This window comes from Typopeltis vanoorti, chromosome 22 (assembly GCF_054136105.1).
Source record: "Typopeltis vanoorti isolate ZY-2024b chromosome 22, IOZ_Tvanoo_1.0, whole genome shotgun sequence".
NCBI classification, from domain to species: domain Eukaryota; kingdom Metazoa; phylum Arthropoda; class Arachnida; order Uropygi; family Thelyphonidae; genus Typopeltis; species Typopeltis vanoorti.
Window position 1 is genome coordinate 29,942,648 of NC_143570.1, and position 22,776 is coordinate 29,965,423.

General features: G+C 36.0%; 1 protein-coding gene across 4 annotated transcripts in view; it reads right to left on the reverse strand.

Annotated features, from left to right (window-relative positions):
• Positions 1 to 22,776, reverse strand: part of LOC150094270 (protein DOP1A) — a 613,349-nt gene that overhangs the window by 81,474 nt on the left and 509,099 nt on the right. For 3 of the 4 annotated variants that reach the window (XM_090412136.1, XM_090412135.1, XM_090412138.1), the window contains one exon: positions 19,928 to 19,983. In XM_090412136.1, coding sequence (XP_090268262.1) covers positions 19,928 to 19,983 — 56 coding nt within the window. Of the gene's footprint in view, positions 1 to 6,328; positions 6,447 to 19,927; positions 19,984 to 22,776 lie in introns of those variants that run through there. The other variant, XM_090412137.1, reaches the window with a different exon arrangement.

Here is a 22,776-nt window from a genome sequence, read left to right on the forward strand (position 1 = left end):
AACAGGAATTGCATGCGAAAAAGAGGCTATGGAAGAGATATAAGGAGACAGGTGAAGAGATGCATGAGGAATATAAGACACAGGCCAGAAGAGTGACTCGTGTGGTAAGGAAAGCGAAACTGGAATATGAGAGGAGATTGGCCCTAAGATCCAAAGAAAATCCTAGGGAATTTTTTAGCTATGTGGCCAGTAGGAGGAGAAATGACTGTGGAAGAATGATATTGTGGGATAAAAATGGGAATAGAGTGACTGATGCAGAGGACATAGTGGAATTGTTCAATGAACACTTTATTGGAGTATTTCATCCTAGAGGAGTCAGTTTTAATGCTAGAGGGATAGGACTGGTACGAGGTCTGGAGGTACAGGAGGAGAGTGTGTTTCAGATACTGAGTACTCTGGATGTCAGTAAAGCTGTGGGACTGGATGGTATTTCGCCACGAGTTTTGAGAGAATGTGCTAGGGAATTGACAATACCTTTAACGTGGCTTTTCAATGAAAGTCTGGCTTTGGCAAAGGTGCCCAGGGAATGGAAGGAAGGTAAGATAGTGCCATTGCATAAGGGTGGTAACAGACTGGAAGTGTCTAATTATAGGCCAGTCTGTGTGTCATCAGTAGTTGTTAAGATCTTGGAGAAAGTAGTGAGGGACCGTGTACAGCATTGGGCAGATGAGGGTAATGTTATCTGTGAGAATCAACATGGATTTGTGAAAGGACGCTCTTGTTTTAGCAATATGCTAGCCTTTTATAATAAAGTTACAAGAGCATTAGATGAGGGAAAGGCATATACTGCAATTTTCTTAGACTTGGCGAAGGCATTTGACAGGGTGCCACATGATAAGCTGATATTTAAGTTGCAGCACATGGGTCTGGATGTCAGATTGGTCAACTGGATTCAGGATTGGCTGTCTGATAGGTATCAGAGAGTTGTGTATGGTGGAGCAGTTTCCAGGAGGCAGAGGGTTACAAGTGGGGTCCCACAGGGCTCAGTACTAGGACCTATATTGTTTAACCTTTATATCAATGACATAGCCAGTGGATTGCAGGGGGATATTCAGTTGTTTGCGGATGATGCGAAGCTTGGAAGGATTATTAGTAATAGTGCAGATGTGGTAGCCCTGCAAGAGGATTTAAATAAGCTAGATAGATGGGCAAATGAATGGGGGTCTCAATTTAATGCAGCAAAATGTAAGGTCTTGAGGTTTGGGAAACATCGATGGGATGCTGCATACTCTATGGGAGGAGTTATACTGGAGGAAGTAGGGGAGACAAGAGATCTGGGGTTGATGATTGATAGAAACCTGAAGTTTAGGGGACATATTGCAAAGGTGGTGAAGGTAACACAAAGGATTGCTGCTATTATGAGAAGGACACTGACCTGCAGAGATAAGAGGGTTATCATTCCGTTGTATAAGTCTCTGATCAGACCACACTTGGACTATTGTTCTCAGATTTGGTCCCCAGGATTTGAAGGGGATAAATTAACCGTGGAAAGGATACAAAGACGGATGACAAAGATGGTTTCAGGACTGTACAAGGATAGTTATGAGGATCGGCTGAGAGAATGTGGACTGCAGAGTTTGGTGGATAGAAGAAGGAGAGGTGATATGATTGAGACTTTTAAACTGTTGAGAGGTGGTTACAGGGTTGACACTGGGGAGTTCTTTCGCTTGGTTGATCAGCGGGAAGGAGTGATGACAAGAGGCCATCCCTGGAAGTTACGAAAGGAAACTGTGAGCAAGAGGGTAAGGAGTGGTTTCTTTGTGTGGAGGGTGGTTGAGCCGTGGAATGCATTGCCTGATGGAGTGGTGGGAGCGAGAACGGTCAGTGGGTTTAAGGAGTGGTATGATAAACTTTGTGTTTCTCAGGGGGGGACTTCCCCTCGATGAGTCTTGACAGACTTTATGTCTTAGAAAGGACCTCCCTCGATGAGTCTTTTGACTCCTTGGAGGCCTGAATAATAATAATAATAATAATAATAATAATAATAATAATAATAAACCAACAATGGATATAAACTGCAGAGCGGCATGCACTTCACAATGGTTATCAGCATTTGGACAATAAGCTAAGCTTATATATGGTGATCCATGTTACTATGTGGTGCTTATTTTGGTACCTTTTGTGCTTCCTTTCCACTGTCCCCCTCCCAGTGGACAGCCTTAGCATTAGCAATTTTACAGGAATATTATTTTTCAACAAATGGCCGCTTAATTTTGCCTCAGCCACTTCTTCTTAAGGTAGTGGCATTCTCATGCTCAACATCTTTCAAAAATTTTGCATTTTTGAATTGTTCAGAAACCAATGAGGTCGTTACCCTAAAATGTGGCCCAGGCAATATTAAGCGGATGCTTGCTGATCATGAAATCATTTATACTTTTAGGGGTTGTAATTCTCACTAAAAAATGGGAGAACATACTTTCCAAAAAGAGCAGAGGTGAGAAATAGTTTAGCAAGAGATTTAATGACAATAAATTTATTGGGAAATGAGTTAGTGGATTGAGATGCAACTCAATTTGCCAAATCATGGGTGAATCACAACCACAGACTGGCTACAGATACAAGAGCTTGTCAAAAGGCAATGAAAACATATTTGTGAGAATCAATGGGCTATATGAAAATGAAAATAAAAAATGAATTATATAAATTAAGTGGATATTAAATCCAGCATCATTTCAAAGCCAAATGCTGGATTTAATATCCACTTAATTTATATAATTTTGCATCGCTAAAGTGAAATCTTTTGGCTCTTTATTTTAATAAAAAATTAATATTTTATTACTTTTGAATTTTTTTTTATTCCAGATTGTTGTAAATCAGTAAAACTTAAAATAAATACAGGTAGTTCCTGATTTCACAAGTTAATTTGTTCCTACCATGCACTTGCAAAGCGAGAACGCATAAAGTGGGAATTTATTTCTCATAGACATAATGTTTAAAACAGAGATTACATTCTCAGCAATGAAATTTGACCATAGTAATGTCAAACAAGTCAACAAAAAATTGATTCATTTATCAAAAGAAATGAAAAGTATGAAAACACAGGCTTTAAAAATCAAGCAAATTATAATGTTATTTGTTTCCAAGATAGTCTTCTCTTTTCTTTATGAAATTCATTATATCGCGTATAAGCATTTTTTAAATCTGCAGCTAGTTTTTTATCTGTGATTCAAAAATCTCGGTTGTTTTTTCCATGTGTTGAAAAGCTTCATCAAGTCTCTTAAGAGGGAAGAAATGAAGAGAGTTTCATTCATTAAATGGTGAGTTAGCCAATCTCATATAGACGTAGTAAGGTTTTTTCTTCCGGAAACTTGGGTTTTTCATCTCACACGTATACAGACAAATGCCCATTAGAACACACAGAATTTACAGACCAAAAATACTGTTATTATTGGTGGTGGTGATGACAGTAGTAGTAGCAGCAACAGCACTGTGTATATTTGGAGAATTAAGTACTAGGGGAGACAGTGAGAAGTAGAGTGGAGTGCCCTCCCGTGATAAGTCCTTGGACGTGTCACATAGTAATAATAAATTTTCTTCCTCAGGCTCTTCACATTGCCATTTCAAGGTCTCCATTTCTAAGCTCTCCATTGTGTGCTTGATGCAGATCGGTGATATCAGTTGTAGAAACCTGAAGCTGCAACTGGTTGGCAATATTAATGACTGCTTCATTTTGTATGATCGCTGCTGGTTCTTGAAATCTTCAAAACTACTCATAAAATTAAGGAGAGGACAAAGTACTGTATCGATAAGTCGAACACAGTAGTACTATATTGTATACTAAATAAATATGTTGTATAGCAGGCCTGGTTGGCTGAGAGGTAAGCATATCCACTCTCCAGCCAAAAGGCTGTGGGTTCAAATCCAAGCGTAGGCATGGATGTTTGTGAGTCTGTGAAAATGCTAGTAGTTGTGGTGTGGTAGATGGTTGGTGTAGTTGCGGTTCGTTGTGGAGACAGAATTGTAGAGTAGGTGCCCTCCCCAATAAGTCTTTGGGCTCCCTGGAGGTGTTAAGTAATAATAACAATAATAATAATAAATGCATGGTTTGAAGTGTTGTAGTTGTGAATGCATAGCATATATTTATTGCAATTAATTCTCATATTTTCAATGTTGTGGATACTTTAAAAAAAAAAAACTCATAAAGCAGGAACTGCCTGTAAACACACTTTTTTTTTTTTTTTAATTTTTTTTAATAGTGAGCTGGTTGTTAAAAATTTACCAGCATGGTAAATTTCCATTTCCAAATTTGCATGGCTATTCACTTATTCAGACTTTATAAAACAGACTCATGGATGTGCTTATAGTTACCCGAGAAGTGAAGTTCTTGATCCTAGAGACTAGGGTTTCTCAAACAAGAAACATTAATTTCCAGGATACTCAAGTACTTCTAAGTTTTTTTTTTTTTAAATTGATTATATACCTGTTTAAACATTTATTGTTAGGTGGACTAAATAAGATTCTGTTTAAATTTACTCAAATTCTGAATACCATAAAACACCGGTTAGAATTGTTGTACACTACAAAACACTGCTTAGAATCAGAATTATTTCGTAATTATCAGAATTCTAAAATATTCAGAGTTATTAAAATTATTTTAAATTTTGTTTGTAAAATATTTGCATTAAAGCTAATAACCTTCTTTTATGGAAACTGTACAGTGAAATTTCAGCAGTCACATATTTTTTCCTAATGTAATGAATGGTGTTTGGTAGTATTGTGAAATCATGAATATGGAATGTGAAGTTATTTTTCATAAACACTTTAATTTAAATTTAAACACTTCTGACCATGTATTGTGTGCATTTTTTTTTCATATACGCATTAAAAATGAAAACATATTTTCTTGACTAAAAGTGTCTTAATTAAGAACAAATATGAAAAAAAAAAGTTTATCCAATGCAATTTCTTAAAAAAGGCATTTTTGTTTTTTATCTATTTACCATTTTTAACAAATTACAAAATGAAAGTACATAATAAATTATACTCTTATCTTAAATGAAAACTGAGACACAAAACTCATGATTTCATGAGTTTAATTTAAAAAAAAAAATTTAAAAAAATCAATTTCAATAACACTAATATGAAAACAACCAAGTTTGACTGATATTCTTAATATATATGCATGTGTGTATGTATGTATGTGTGTGTACACACACACACACACACACACACACACACACACACACACACACACACACACACACACACACACACACACACACACACACGCACACACATTAATTTACATTTAAACACTTCTTGATGACCCAAATGAACTTCTTACAGAAATAAACCATCTGAAAACTTCTTTCGAGGTTAATGGATATTCCAAGAAAATCATTGAAAAATTCCTTCTTAATCCTCCTAGACATCACTCAGAAGAAACAAATAGATTCAAAGGCAATATATCTATTCCTTACATAAGTACTGTTTCACATAAATTAGCAAATGTTCTAAGAAAATACAATATCAGAACCTTGTTCACTCCACTTCCAAAGATCCGTTTCTTAATTAACCACCCAAAACCTTGTCATCATCAACTCAAATACCCTGGTATATATAAAGTATTGTGTGATTGTGATATTCCTTATTTTGGGCAGACAGACAAATCTGTCGAATTGCGTATGGAAGAACACACGAGGGACATTACTTACAAGAGACAGCGAGCGAGTGCATTATCAAGTCATATCCTTTTCTCGGCTAATCCTAATGATGAAAACCAAAGTCACAAAGTCTGCTGGGGAAAATCTACTAATATCTACTAATATAAAATCTTCCATTGCAGTGACGAACTAGAGAAAAAAATCGTGGAATCTAGAGAAATCATCTTCAATCCTGTTCATCTAAATAACAACTTGAGCTACAACCTCCTAGATAGTCATTCAGCTGTAATCATGTACTGGCATTCACGTGAGGCTGCAAGCACGCACTCTCCCAACAATGCAACAAATGAAAGAACAGCTTCAAATACAACTACAACGTTTTCATGCTAATTATGTATAGAGACTGTCTATGTTGTTCATAGTCTTTTAACCGTCAATGTTTAGTGTTTTTTCTTTCTTTTATAATGTCACCTGAAGAAGGCTGTTACAGGCCGAAACTAGCAGTGCTTTTATATTAAAACCTTTTTACTTAAATCTCGGTTCTAGTCATTCAATTCCTCATAAAACTATGTATGTTAACTGAGTTAATGATCATTCTGTCATATATATATACATATATAGAAAAGTTTAATATTCACAAAAAAAAGTATACACCAAGTTTTCATTAAAAATTAATAGGGCATATAAATGCAATGGAGTTTATAACAAGAATACAGCAGAGAGTTCAAAACATGCAGTGCAACAATAGCATGAAGGGGCATCACAATCGATCATGCAAGCAAAAAGATTTCGTCAGTTGCAGGAGAGACACAAAACAGCAAATTACAGTACCTGGGTATCTTTCTGCCCACCACCACAGATTACAGCAAGGAAAAGAATGGCATCACCATCAACAAGGAAAAATATTTGTTAGCAAAGTAGTAAATCTAGCATATAATAATGAACAATAAATTTAATTCTGCATTCAAATTTCTTAACATAAAAGATTTTTTAATATTTTTACAAATTTTTCAAGAATCTACACACACACACACACAAAGGCAAGTTCAAAAAAAGACTGAACTTTTGCTATAAAGACTTTGTTGCTCTTTTTACATTTTAAACACTGTCCCCTTCAAATTAGTCCCCTCTACTGGTGATACACCATTCCCAAAGTTTCTTCCATTGTTGGAATGCACTTTCACAAAAAATATTTGTGAAAGTGCATTCATGCATACATAGCCAGTTCTCTTATCACATTTTCCTGAATCTCCTTATGGTTTGGAAACGACGTCCTTTCAAAGTGGTTTTAAGTTTGGGAAACAGGAAAAAGTCTGCTGGGGCTAAGCCTGGAGAATAGGGTAGATGGGGCACAACAGACGTCTGATGTTTTGCCATATAACTGCAGATGAGGAGCGATGCATGAGCCACTGCATTGTTATGGTGCAGCATCCAAGTCTAGTTTTCCACACAATTCAGGCCTCTTCCTGCGCAGAGCATCCCTTAAATGCACTGATCATGTAGTACAAATTCATAATGGACAATGCTTTTCCAATGAAAAACCTCAACCAACATCACCTTGATCTTTGACCGACTCATGCATGCTTTTTTTGGTCAAGGAGACCCTTTCCCCACAATGATTGCATCTTGATTTCAACATCATAGCCATAAACCCACATCTCAATTTATATCAAGTTTGAAGCAAAATTTCACACATACACACGTTGTTCTTTCAACGTCTTTGTCACTAATCTGACTAACAGCTTGTACATGTGCTCACTTCAGCAGATGTAACTCGACAATTAATGCTCATAGCAGAATGAGGCAAATGGCAGTTTGTTGTCAAAACCTGCTTGCTAGGTGCGCTCTAGCCACAGCACGCTCTCTGTGCCAGCTGACACACAATTTAAAAAGTTCAGTCTTTTTTTGAACATACATACATACATACATACATACACACATATATATATATATATATATATATATATATACACACACACATATATATATATATTTCAACCTATATATATATATATATATATATAGGTTGAAAGTTGAGATAATTCAACAGTGATATCTCAAATTATTTTAAAAACTGAGAGGAAAGAAATCAAAAAAAGTACATAGAATCATAACAATGAGCAAATATAAACATCACAACAATGTTGATGAAACACACACATTACCAATGATGTTTTTTTTAAATAGAAATTAAAATAATTAAGCTAGAACAAACATTCATAATTTCATATATGTAATGATAAAAGAGTAAACATATCAAGAGATTCAAAATCAAGTATCAAGGGTACTGCTTCCAATTACTGGAATAAAAGTGTTACCACTATTAAAGGATACATAATTCTTATGCAGAATAGTGAAGCATACCCTTATACTTATATCCTAGCCAAGCCCATTACTTTTTGTCATTAAGCGATCACTTGGGTTGTGACTAACCATACGCAGATTTCTGTGAGGAAAGGATATATGTGCAAGTACAAACAAGGCTGGTGATTATGAAAAGCTTTGAGCAGTAAGGAAATAAATACTGCTTAGGAACTGACAAAGAAATACATAACAGCATCAATGTGTGAATGTTTTTCTGAAGGTCAAAATGCTGAATAAGGTAGATGTAAAATGGATGAATGAGGGGATTAAGAATGAAATCTGGAAGCAGAAGACACTTTGGTAAAAGATGAATAATGGTAATAATCAGTTCCATGAAGAATATAAAGTACAAGTGAGAAGAGTGACACAGTTAGTAAGGATAATAAACGTGCAGTAAGAGCACAAATTAACAAATCAGGTGAAGAAAACCCCTATAGAGTTTTTTAGATATGTGGCAGGTAGAAGGAAAAATGATTATAGTATGATGAATGTTTTTAATGGAGGGAAATGGTGGAATGGTAATGTTATGCTGCAGAAGACATTGTTGAGGTATTCAGTGATCAATTTATAAGGGTGTTTCATCCTTATCAGTGTGAAATCATGGGAAACTTAAGTGTAGAGGACAAGAAAGGATGGCTTAATTGTGAGTGAGCAGGAGGTATTTGAGGAAATAGATAACCTTAATGTCAATAAGGCAACAGGATTTGATGACATGTCACTACATGTCCTAAGGGAATGTTCCAGGGAATTCACAGTAGCATTGGCATGCCTGTTTAATAAGTCTTATAACAACAGAGGTTCTAAGGGAGAGGAAAGAAGGTAAAATTGTTCTACTGCATAAAGGTGGCGATAAGGCTGTGGCTACAAATTATAAGCCAATCTGTATATCTGGAGTTGTGGTGAAGGTACTAGAGAGAGATTGGTGAGAGCTAGAATATAGAAACGGGTTGATAATAGGAGTATTCTCTGTGGTTGTCAACATGGATTTGTTAAAGGGAGATGATGTTTTACTAACTTACTTATGTACTATAAGGTGACAAATGTCTTGTCAATTGCTGCACGACATGCTGATAAATAAATTGAAACAGAATAGATTGGATAACAGACTTCTCAACTGGATTGGTGACTGACTGTCTGATAGGTATCAGAAAATTGTATATGGGGTGCAGTATCCCAAAAGAGGAAGGTTTGCACACTGATTAATTTTGGGACCATTGTTGTTCAATTTGTATATTAATGATATTGTAATGGGTTTCACTGTTGATATGCAGCTATTTGCAGATGATGCCAAATTGGTGAGCGCAATGATGAGGCAAGCAGATGTTATGGCCTTACAAGCGCACTTGAATAGATTGCATGAATGGACAAGTAAGTGGAACTGTCAGTTCAATGTTGCAACTGTCCGACCACAGATCTGAGACCATAGTCTGGCAACATGCCAAGAAGAGTCAATTCATGCTGAAGGGGAGAAAGAAATAAAGGATGTATGAATTGGTTACTTACTGCAAAATCACGTGCTTTATACGTAAAATTTTCTGACTGTTATACAAGCAAAATAGCTACCACTTTAAAAACTATAATGTTCATAAAAGAAAAGTTAATTTTCCGACATGTAATAATAAACAACTCATCCCACAAGATGGATTGATTACCCTATTATCGGAATAGATTCTCCTTCTTCAGACATGTGCAGAAGTGTCGAAGGGTCTCGCACCTGTGGGCAAACAGTATACACTTGGTGAAGAATGTTGATTAATTTTGAAGGCATATATTAGAACACAGACTGATAAGTAAATAATTATTTATTGACTTATTGCTGATATTTCGCTGGTATTCTAACCAGCATCTTCAGAGCACAAAAAACAATTTGTCACAGTGCACGAGACAACAACAACAATCTGGTGTAACAATGGGACTTAGGTGTCCTCTATGTTAAAAAAAAAAAACAGAGAGAGAGAAAGCAGGTACTAGTTATGTCTTAAGATGACTGTCTCCCAAATCTTAAGTAAATTTATACAGCCATACTTGTTGAGTTTGGAGTATGTTTCAAGGCTTCTGTTGATTCTAAGAACAATCTCTCTGACTTGTAAAAGCTTCTGTGCAGCACTTTAGTTTTTTTCCAGTTGATCCTGTGTGCAGGGGTATCCAAAGCATGGTGTGCTAGAACCCAACTTGACATAGTGATAGTGCCGGATGTATTTTTTATGTTCACTGAGGCAGATGTCCACAGTTCTTCCTGTCTGACCATAGTAAATGCACTGGCATTGTAAATGCAGGGAGTGTAAATAATTTCAAGGTTCATCATGATAGACATGTTGCTGGCTGAGTGGCCTCCCATGATGAAACTACTGATTCCAGGAGGTTACAGTAATAATAATAATCTGCTATGTGTAATGAATTTTTCTAGGCTTTTATACAAGTTTTGTATCCCTGATAATGTAAGTCATATGATTTATGAAACTTGTTCGGTCATATTGTTTCTTTTAATAAACCCGTTTTATGTTTGGAAACGTGATCTCAATACCAAAATTTTTTTTATCAGCACCATATGTTATTTGGTGCTGATAAAAGGGTGCAAAAATTAAGTGTTAACAAGATAGTAGAATGCAAAGGAGTAAAGTGAACGAAGTTGATGGTTTGGCTGAAATGAATTATACGAAAGGAGACAGGTATTGCATGAAGGAAGACATAAAAGAGTTACTGAAAGTAGCAAAAGAAAAGAGTGAAGATACTGAGTAGTGAGTCTGCTGCCACAGTGTAACAGATATGAGTTGAGAAGGAAGGCCATGATAACAAATAAGTTAATGCATAGGTTATGCAGAAGGAACGATGTGAAGTTTATGGATGTGTAGAGTAAGTTTGATGGACGAAAGAACTTATACAAGATGGATGGTTGCATAGATTGAATAGATTTGAATGGATTGAAAGTATTGTTGAATGAAGTGAAAGTGGATATGAAAAATTAGGGAAACTTGGCTTTTAAGGTGGGAAACCCAAGAGATAACCAACAACATCTGATGTACTCTATTCTCTTACAAGAATTGGTCCGAGAACAAAATGACTTTATGGATCATCTGATAACGAGTGATGAAGCTCATTTTAACTTGAATGATTTTGTAAAGAAGAAGGACTGCAGAATATGGGGTACCAAGAATCCAAGGGGTAATCCACCAATGAGAATTACACCCACTTAAGTGTACGGTCTGGTGCACAGTTGCATCACAAAGTGTTATTGGACCATTTTTCTTTGAAGAAACTAATGGCAATGCCGTAACTGTAACCGGTGAGCGACATCGCGATATGATCAACAATTTTTTTAAGAACAGCTCTTGCTGATACTCCAGAGATGTGGTTCCAACAGGATGGAGCCAGTGCACACACACACACTGCTCGAGCCACAATAGAGGTCTTAAGGGAGATTTTTGGCAAACATCTAATTTCAAGAAATTCAGCATTCAACTGGCCTGCTCTTTCACCAGATTAAACAGCCCTGACTTTTTCCTTTGGGGACATCTTAAGGAAAGGGTATATGTGAATAAACCAGAAACACAGAGAAGCTCAAGGAGAACATCTGAGCTGAAATCCGGGAATGGAATTAATGCTAGATACTCTAACACGTGTAATGGAAAATGTTTTCAAAAGAGCCCAACTTTGTGAAGCTGAAAATGGTGGTCACTTACAGTCACTTATAGTCTTCCATACCTAGCTCATAAAATTCTCCATGGATTATATGTCACTGTTTTGAAGAGAAATAAATTCAAAACTTCAATTTAAAAAGTTATTACTATTGTAAACCCCTTTGCTACTTTTGCACCATCCTGTATATGAGGAGCTCATGAGACAGCTTGCAGGTGTAGCATGGAATGAGGAGTTAGCTGGAAAAGAGATCAATGCAGCTTTGCAGAATTGCAAGTGAAAGAGTGTTATGGAGGAGATGTAAGGAGAGGGGATGGAGAGAAGATGCATGAAGAATGTAAGACTCAGACCAGTAGAGTGACTAGTATGGTAAGGAAGACAAAACTTCAATATGAGAAGAGATTTGCCCTGAGATCCAAGGAAAATCCTAAGAAATTCTTTTATGTTAGCAGTAAGAGAAGGAATGATTGTCAAAGAATGGCATTATTAGAAAAATATGGGAGTAGAGCAACTGATATAGAGGATATAGTGGAGTTGCTTAATCATCACTATAACTGGGATATTTCATCCTGGAGAAATAGCTTTTAATACTTAAGTAATGGGGAGGGTTCACAATTTAAAAGTGTATTTGAAATACTGAGTACTCTGGACATCAATAAAACAATGGGACTAGATGAGATTTCGGCATGTGGTTTAAGAAAATCTGCTAAGGGAATTAGCAAGGAGTGGAAGGTAGGTAAGATAGTACTAAGTACTACTGCATAACAGTGGTAGTAGAATGGAAGTATCAAACTATAGACCAATTTGCATTTCTTCAGTAGTTAAGATTTTGGAGAAGCTAGTGAGAGTCAGTATGAACTTGTTAAGGGATGTTTGTGTTTTAGTAATCTGATTGCCTTTTATAATAAAGTAACATTTTACAAAGGCATTTGACAGGATGCCACATGATAAGCTGATATTTAAGTCATAGCACATGAGTTTAGATGTCGGGTTAATGATGGAATTGGTTGTCTGATAAATATCAGAGAATTATGTATGAGGAAACTATCAAGGAGCAGAAGATTACAACTGAGGTTCCACAGTGCTTCAATACTGGGACTTGTATTGTTTAACCATTAAATCACTAACATTGCCAATGTTAGTGATTTAATGCATGGGAATATTCAATTGTTTGCAGATGATATGAAATTACTTATGTCAGTTACTTGAAACAGCACATAACTGAAGGGACTCGTGGTGTGTGTTGGATCTGGTCATAGGACATGCGCATAAATAAGGTGTGCTCATTACCTCCAACTGGTGAGAGCGATCATGTGGTAATCATGTTGACTCAGGAAGTTGCGAAATTTGTGGATTTCTCTCTTAAGAAGGGATATATACAGAACTGCAGGTTAAGTCATTATAACAAGCTTTGGAATGAGCGTACAGCCATCTCAATGCAGAACATATTGCAGGGGAAAGATGTTAGCAGTGCATGGGATATAATTAGGAGGTGTCTGAGGAAGGCAATATCAGAATGTATTCCCATGGTCAGGAAGACAAACAAGGTAGGCGTTAGATGGATGAGTAGTAGTATCAGGCTTGATCTGCAAAAACAGAAAATTTATGGAGAATTTACAAGGAGGAAGGCGATCAGTACACCCATGAGCAGTACAAGGCTCAAGCTAGGAAGGTTACCAGCATAGTAAGAAAAGCTAAATCAGATTAGGAGAAGACCTTAGCCAAGGAGATCAAGGGTAATCCCAAAGAGTTCTTCTGCTATGTGGCAAGTAAAAGGAAGAATGACTTTGGAAGGATAACCTTAGTGGGTGCTGATGGTATTGAAATGACCAATTCAGATGTAATAGTAGAATCATTGAGTGATCACTTTTCAAAAGTCTATCACCCAAGTGGGGATATCTCGGTACCTGTAGCAATAACTAATGTGAGAATTGAAGTTAATAAATCAGAGGTACTTAGTATATTGCAGAATTCAAATGCAAACAGTGCTGTAGGTTTAGATGGAATATCAGCTCAGGTGTTGCGTGAATGTGCAAAGGAATTGTCAACGCCTCTCGCTTGGTTATTTAACTTAAGTTTGAGCTCTGGTATGGTCCCTAGGGAGTGGAAGAAAGGCAAAGTGGTTCCTTTGCATAAAGGTAGCTCTAAGACTGCGGTAGTTAATTACAGACCAATCACCATCTCAGGAGTGGTGGTAAAAGTATTGGAAAAGTTGGTTAAGGACAGAATTCAAGAATGGGTGGATCAGAATACAATACTCTATACGGGACAACGTGGTTTTGTTAAAGGTTGATCCTACCTTAACAATTTATTAACTTTTTACAAAAGAATGACATCTATGTTGGACAAGGGGAATGGTTACTCAGTGATACTTCTGTATTTTGCTAAGGCTTTTGACAGGATACCCCATGGAATACTGTTGTACAAATTGGAGCAGATGGGGATGGATACTAAACTGGTCATATGGATAAGAGAATAGCTCACGGAGAGATACCAGAATGTAGTGTATGGAGGAGCAGAGTCCAGGATGAAGCAGGTGACCAGTGGTGTGGCTCAGGGCTCTGTGCTTGGGTCGTTATTGTTTATTTGTACATAAATGATCTAGGAAATGGCTTGAAGGGAGATATTCAGTTGTTTGCTGATGATGCAAAGTTGGGTAGCGCAATAAAAAAATCAAGCTGATATTGAGAGTTTGCAGGATGATTTAAATAAGCTGGCAAAATGGGCATCCATTACCTTTTGCCCCAAAGGTAATGGATGCCCTTTTGATAGTTTTCCACATTTTCAATGTGAAAAAGTGTTAAGTTATGCATTTTGGCATTACCACATTGATGGAATGGTGCTTCAAGAGATTGATGAGGCTAGGGACTTGGAGATAGGGAGATGAAATTCAGAGGGCACATTGCTAAGGTGTCCAAGACTGAACATAGGATTACTTGGTTATTGAAAAATGCACTAACATCCAGAGATAAAGAGGTTATTATTCCTTATTATTCCCCTTTATAAGGCATTGATACTTCCACATTTGGATTACTGTGCTTAAGTCTGGTCACCTGAATTCCTTGGAGATGAGGAGGTTGTGGAGGAGATTCAGAGGAGAGTGACTAAGTTGGTGAGTAAAAAATGCTGCCTACATTGATAGATTGAGAGCTTGTGGACTATAGAGGTTGGTTGATAGGCAGAGAAGAGGGAATATGATAGAAATATTTAAATTACTAAAAGGTTTTTATTAGATTGATGCAGGGGAAATATTTCAGCTGTGTGATAGTGATGGAAGAACAAGAGGTCATCCCTGGAAATTAAGGAAAAGTGTGGTTAACAAGGGTGTGAGAACTAGATTTTTTGGTTGGAGGGTGGTGAATGAGTGGAATGCATTGCCTGACTCAGTTGTAAGTTCTTCGTCTGTAAATGAATTCAAGAAGAGGTATGATAGATATTGTTTTGATAGTTTGGGTCTCCCACAATGAGTTTACTGACTCCATGGAGATACCCGTAATAATAATAATACTAAACTACTGAGCAAGTACACAGGTGCCAGTGAGCCACTTGGGTGTAAGAATATGCAAAAAATGCCTAAGTTATTACTAGTGGTAACAAAACAGAATGGGATAGTTAGTATAAAGCATAAGAACAGCAGCAGGCCTAAGGGGCTATGTAATTTGTATACACTAATGCCAGGAGCATTCAGAACAAACGGAGGAGTTTTTGGCATTGGTTAGTTCATCCTGGCCAAGGTAATTGGCATTAGTGAGACATGGCTGACAGAAGATGATATACAGGGTGTCCCAAAATTCACACAAGATTTAAATTTAGCGCTTTGTGCGGCAAAGTGTTGCCAACGAGAAAAAAAAGACAGCATGACAGCTGACAGTTCCGGGTTATTAAAAATGGAGCGTTACACAAAAGAACAATGCATTTTCATTGTTGAGCAATATTTTAAAAATAATGAAGGTTTGGCAGCTACAGTTTGCAATTTTCGTACAAAATATGGTCGGAATAGTGATTTAACTTCATCAACTGTGAAAAGATTAATTCAAAAATTCAAGGAAACTGGATCAATTAGTGATCTTATACACTCTGGCCGTCCTTCAAAAGAAAACATCGAAGCAGTTCATGAGAGTGCTGCTGAGAGTCCAGGAACATCAATTCGGAACCGTGGTCTTGAATTGGGCATTTCGAGAAGCTTTTCACAGCATATTCTCACGAAAGATTTGCATCTTTATGCTTACAAAGTTTCAATTGACTCAAGAACTGAAGCCTACTGACCACACACAGCAAAGAGAGTTCGTTGAATGGATTATCGAAAAATAAGCAACAACAAGTGGATGCTTATTTTTCGAACAAAATCATCTTCAGCGATGAAGTTCATTTTCATCTTGATAGCTTTGTTAATCGACAAAATTGTCGCATTTGGGGTTCAGAAAATCCACGAGTGATTGTTGAGAAACAAATGCATCCACAACGTGTCACTGTTTGGTGCAGATTTTGGGTTGGAGGCATCATCGGTCCATTCTTCTTCAAAAATGCGGCTGGTAAGGCAATAACAGTTAATGGTGCTCGCTATCGCGACATGATAATCCAGTTTTTTGTGCCTAAATTGCAAGATATGGATGTGGACGACATGTGGTTTCAACAAGATGGTGCCACATGCCATACAGCCCGAGAAACAATCCAATTACTGCATGAGTCATTTCCTGGTCATGTAATTTCCCGTTTTGGTGATCAGAATTGGCCGCCCAGATCATGTGACTTAACAGCATTGGACTTTTTTCTCTGGGGTTTTTTGAAGTCTAAGGTTTATGCCAACAAGCCCATGACCACCCACGCCTTGAAGGAGGAAATTGAGCGCTGTATCAACGAAATTCAGCCTTATTTATGCAAAACGGTCATGGAAAATTTCGACAAAAGAGTGCGTATGTGCCAGCAAAGCCATGGAGGCCATTTACCCAATATGCTATTCCATGCATAACCCTATACTGTATACTTTATGAATCAATAAGAAATTACAATTTTTAATTAAAAACCTGTGTTTTCTATCAAAATTACTTCTTGCGTGAATTTTGGGACACCCTGTAGTTAGTCGGAATAGAATGTGAAGAGTATAGTGTTTACAGGGAGGACAGAGAGAAAAGAATGGGAGGAAAGGAGTATTATTGATGATAGCTGATAATGGCACCAAAGAGATTTCAACTGCAGGCCATTGAAAATTGCACATTTGAAGCCGTCTGACCAGATAGAGGCCAGCAGAACAAAAAAATAACAGCTGGTTGCTTCTATAGACTAAAGGATGTAAAGGATGATGGAGATAGTATTCATCGACAATAAGTGGATGGTGTGTAATTATTATGGGTACTTCAACTGTGTGACATAGATTGGAAGGAGGAAAGGATATATGGGAAGAAGGAAATAAATTTATGCAGTTATTGAGGAATAATTACCTTAGGAAGCATGTGATGGTATGTACTAGGAATTTGAGAGTACCAAAAGTAATTGCATCATACAATTTGTCTATAACCAATATTACCACATTGACACCAACTGGTGAGAGTGATCATGTAGTCTTTACCTGGGAGGTGGCTAAATGTGTGGGATTTTCAATTAAGAAGGGATGTATGTGGAATTACAGGGCTGGTAAGTATGACAACTTAGAAGATTGCTTGGATCAGTGTCGTCTTGTGAAACCACAAGCGCTGGATGTCGATAGTGCATCAAGTGATCAAGATTATAGCAGATCTATGGAATGAACTTTATGAGGACAGGTTGAAGCTTTGTGAGTTACAGAAATTGGTTGACAGGCAAAAAAAAAAGGGTGACATCATTGAGACATACAAATTACTGAAGGGATTGTTACAAGATTAATACATAGTAAATTTTTCAGAGCAGGTCTGGTGATGAGAGAACTAGGGTTCATCCTTGGAAATTGAGTAAGAGTGTAGTTAGCAATGATGTGAGGACTAGATTTTTTGTTTGGAGAATGGTGAATGAGTGGAATAGTTGTAGTGTCTGTTGTGGGTGCCATGACTGTGAATTAGTTCAAAGCAAAGTTTGATAGATGTACAAATGAGGGATATTGCTTGGCACAATGTTTAGGGCCTCCATGGAGTTACTCATATAATAATAATAATGGTAGAATTTCAGCTGCTAGATTCAGCAACTATTGTCCACCTCATATATTCAACCTATAATTACAGTTTCCTATGAAATATCTTACATATGAAAGGTAAGCTAGTATATGTGCATTTGTCAGATCTGGCATTTCACATCAGAGAATGCTAAACCTCTTTATGATCTGCTAAGTCTGAATATTTCCTTAATATGCTTTGTTGCATTCATTTACTGTTCTTTATTGCTCACCAAACACTGATAACCACTCTGACCTCTTTATTTTTCTCTGACATTTGATTTTTTTGCAGTCCTATTATCTAAACATTAGGGTCAACTTTCTTGTTGATTTCATGTTCATCTTCATGTTCTTGTTTCAAGTTTCACTGATCAAGCTGAAAGAGATAGTGAAGTTTTTGTTGTCAGTATTAGCATAACACAAATTGCCTATTTACCTAACAGAACACTGGATTATTTTTTCATCTTCCCCACCCAGGGAATTTTCTTAGCCAGTTTTCCTCCCAAATATACTATGGATATCAGTTCACCTTTTTTGGTAAATAAGGCTTATGACCTTGTTCGCATTTCTTTTTCTGCAGAATACTTATAATTTAGACATTCTCAGTCTCACCTCCTTTGACATTACAAAGATATGAAATGGTATGACTTCTGTGATTTCTACTCCTGCTTTCTATGGTTTCATCTGTTTCTGCTCTCAGAATCCAAACATTTCTTTCAAATAAATAATCCTTTCTAGAATGAGGGTTTCATTCCCCACTCCACTTAAAGCCCCCTGACCACTATCATAACCCTAGTTCTCCAATAAGTGCACCGAAGCAGCTTGCACATCTCAATACTTCATCTAACATACATCAACAATTAAGATGAGTAGTGTTTGAGTGGATGATAGGCTTCATTACTTTCCACAGGTTAAAAGGAATTATGGACTGTAGAAAGTATTTTCATTTGATTATAAATTAAATTAAAAATGCCAATTATATTTGTTTAATCCTTTATCCAAACTTTGCTTGGATAAAGGATTAAACAAGAATATAATTTCTTGGCATTTTTAATTTAATTGAATCATGGGCTGTCCTATATTTGAAGGCTGTCAGCCTGAGAATACTAGTATAGTTTTGAATACAAATAAATAAAATAAATAAAAACCTTGCCTCTGGGAAATAGGAAGATTTTGCTTAATTAACAGTGATACTGATAAATAAAAAAAGGCTTTAGATCAACTAGTTTATTTCCATGGATTCAGCATAATTTAAATTTAATTATTTTCACTGTCTGATTAAACGTGATATATTTTAATAATTTTCAAGATATTTAACGTATCATCATAATGTATGACCGGTTCCCGAGTTAGTTGATCTCTGGCATGGGCAAGTGGGTTTTTTCTCCCGGAAACTCAAGAAAATCGACTGTAGAAGCCACACTATTTCAGACATGAAATATATTATGTTAGGGACTAGGAGATGTTTAGCTGTCTCTTCACTGTGTACCGATTAATTAGTGATAGCCTTGGGCCAGCTATCTCTGATTGGCTACCAGTGGAGATTGAACTGCCCACTCAAGTCTCCAAAAGTTAGATTGGGCTAAAACAGCCTAACCTATTCCCTATACAGGAATAAAAGGTTAGATGATTTTTTTTTTAATGTATATGTTTCAACCAATAGAGAATACAACTCTGGTTGGCTAGGTCCCAAGTTTCCAGACGATCCTAGTTCGTTCAGCATACAAAGAGATATTCAGTAATACGATACAGCACAGGAATGTACATATTTGTACAACCTGAAAATGCACTGTTCTATTTATTATTTGAACTTTTAGTAATTATCTGAGCATCAAATCCTTATTTAACATTGGGAAGGCCTAAAAATGATTGATGTCATGTTACTATTGATTTTCACTGCAGTGAAAATATTAAATCAGTATAAACCTCCCGTCTCGTGATCACATTATGATCCCTGCCCCTAATTTAAATTGTAAACTGCCTCAAGCTTGTTTTTATAGATCTATTAATAAGCATTTTATATAATAGTTATTTCACTAAAATAATAGTATAAAAAAAAAAAAAGAAGAGAAATTATTCATGGTTGTATTAAGAATATTTTGTAAAAATTACACCACTTACCAAATTTGAAACCTGAATAAATCCCAATCATTAAACATTAAAATAGTTTAATAATGATATAAATGTGTTTTTCAATATTTACCTAAATTCTTCACTATCAGTACAGAGTTCATGTTCAATCTGAAGAAAGACTTGAACCTGTTAAAAATCAAAAACATAATATTTTATTTAGAGTGGCAGATATCTTATTAAAAGAGGGGGGTGGGAAGAAAATACCATCAGTTAAAATACATAAATTCAGAAAACAACTCTGTGCTAACTAAACAGATCTCTCTCTCTCCCCTTCTCTCCCTTGTACTATTTCAATTAAGTAGAATAATGAGATGTCAGACAATAATATACAATAAATGCATAATTAAGCTGGTTTCCTATTAACTGCAACAATAATCTCACATCTCATTATTCTACTTAATTGAGACTGAAAATGAGACTGAAGCATGTCTTCATAAGTGTTGCGAAATAAAATCATAAGGAACATGTGACTTTATTACTGGTGTTCTGAATACCTAATGAACTATTCTGTTAAATGATTAAAGCATTCTATACTTTTTATGTAACACACATCCGTGAAAGGTTGCGAACATATGCACATTAGTACTATTGATGAGCCAAGAGATTTTATTCGTATTTTTTATTTATTTTTTACATAATCTGGAATTCCTGCTCTAGAAGCCAAACATGGAACCTTTTCATTGGTCAGCAGTCTCACACTGGATGATGAAATTTATCTCCCACCTAAATAAATTCACAAACTTCCATGGTCACAGAAGGATTCAAATCTGCATCATGTTGTGTGAAGACTGGGTGTGTTAACTACTCAGCTAGCCAGGCTGGTGAACTTGCATTCCACATGAATTTAATTCCAAAAATATTAGGTGATATGACCACCTTAACTAGCATTTGTATGAAGTAAGAGTACATCAAGAATTAGCAGTGCATTAACAAAATATAAACAATGTCATTTATTCATCAATGAAAAGAATAAATGGGAAGAGAGAATGAAAGGATAGAGTAAATGACTTCTTATACATAATAATGTAAAACGAAACTGTTAATTTGTGCATGAATCAAAAAAGTGACCAAACAGAAAGATATGCATTTGTACGGATAGCAGAGTGAAAAAGAATTAATTGGATATGTACAAGGATGGACAGCTACGGCAGTTAGTTTAGTTTCAAAATATAGAACTAATTAAGTGGAATATACACATTTCAGGATCCATTCCAGTTTTCAGTGCATGCAGAAACAAATATAAAAAGAATGAAAAGAGAGATTTAGTTCTGAGCAGGATAAAAATGAACTTTATATTCAAAAGGAAAATATGTACAAAAGTTTTTTTAAAAAAAAATCAAAATTTAGTAGCTTTCAGAGCTGAACTATAGACTAAAATATACAAATATTATTATTATGTGATACCTCCAAGAAGTCCAAGGACTCATTGCAGGAGGAGACACCACACCACTGCATCCAACTTGCTATCTGCCCTGCCTACTCCTCCAATAGAACTAATACCATCAATACACAGCACCATCTATCACCCACCACAAATAGTATTTTCTGTCTGTAAATTGTATGTATTCTCATGGCTGATTTGCTTGTATGTGGGGATGAAAAAATCTGCTACCTCTGTATGAGATCAGCTAACTCACTATCAATTGAAAAAGTCCATATAAAGGTTCCTCTTGTTAGAACGATACCTTTTCTGATCGAAGGGTGGAATGTTCTGTTGTTCTTCCAATTGCGCTACCGAGGCACTTATTCAAGGGAAAAAAATTAAAGCACTGGAAAAAGAATCAAACATTTCAGACCTGAAATGTTTGATTTTTGACAGTGAAGCTCAGAAGCAAACTCTATAGAAAACATTGACTGACTGACTCAGCAAGGAAAGCACATGGTGAAATTGTCAGCAATGATAGAAAATCAGAACTCCATTGGGTGCACATTAGGAAATGATGAGGATGAAAAAGAGAGAGATAGTAATATGTATATTTACAGAGAATCATGAGTCTATTCCTGATATGTGGATGGGATGCATGGGATTTGGTTTGATTTATACAGCCAGTGTAACTAAGGCTATAAATCTACTGCATCGTGTCTTAATACTTATGTAAGGTGATGTATTAAATAAATAACTTAACTTGAATCCCTTATGAATTCTTTTATTTACTAAATAATTTTATGATTTATGAAATTTACTAAATAATTTTATGATTTATGAAATAGTATGATGGTCACTATAAATAGGAAAATATTAATGGAATTTGAATTCCAGTGTGACACAATGTATGTTATTTGAATGCATTTATTTTCATCATTTTGTCTGATACCACCATCCAGCTTATAAGAGGCCTAGAATGGTTTCAGTATGTATGGTATTTGATCTCTAGAACAGGTTTTCTGATTTGCTACTGAAATTAAATCCAAAGAGCCATACCAAACACTCAAATTATAATCCAACATAGGAAGAGACTGAGAAAGTATGAAGTATAAAGTAGAGAAGGATGACTGGCAACAATATTATTGTTGTAAGTCATCCTCTTCTTTAGACAGAAAAAGGCTACACAACAACTAATGGACATAGATACTGAAACAGACCTTGAAAAGCCAGCTTAATAACCAAATATGGGAAAAGTGAAGCAAACTGTACCAAAAAATTAAAAATAGAAGAGGATCTGGTAAGACCAAAAATCTATACTGTAAGTACAAATTTGGAGACTTTAAGAAGAGGTCACTTAATTTTTGGAATTTGACATGGATTAATTGAATGCAGTGAGTTGCATGATATTTATACTCAGAATTAGAGGTAGGTCATAAATAACATAAGCATTATAATAAAAAAAAAGGCAGTATTATGACTGATCCATCATAAATGGGCCCTGAAAGTGGCTCGAAATGGTTCTATATTTGGTTTGTAGAGCAGGGCATCTGAAC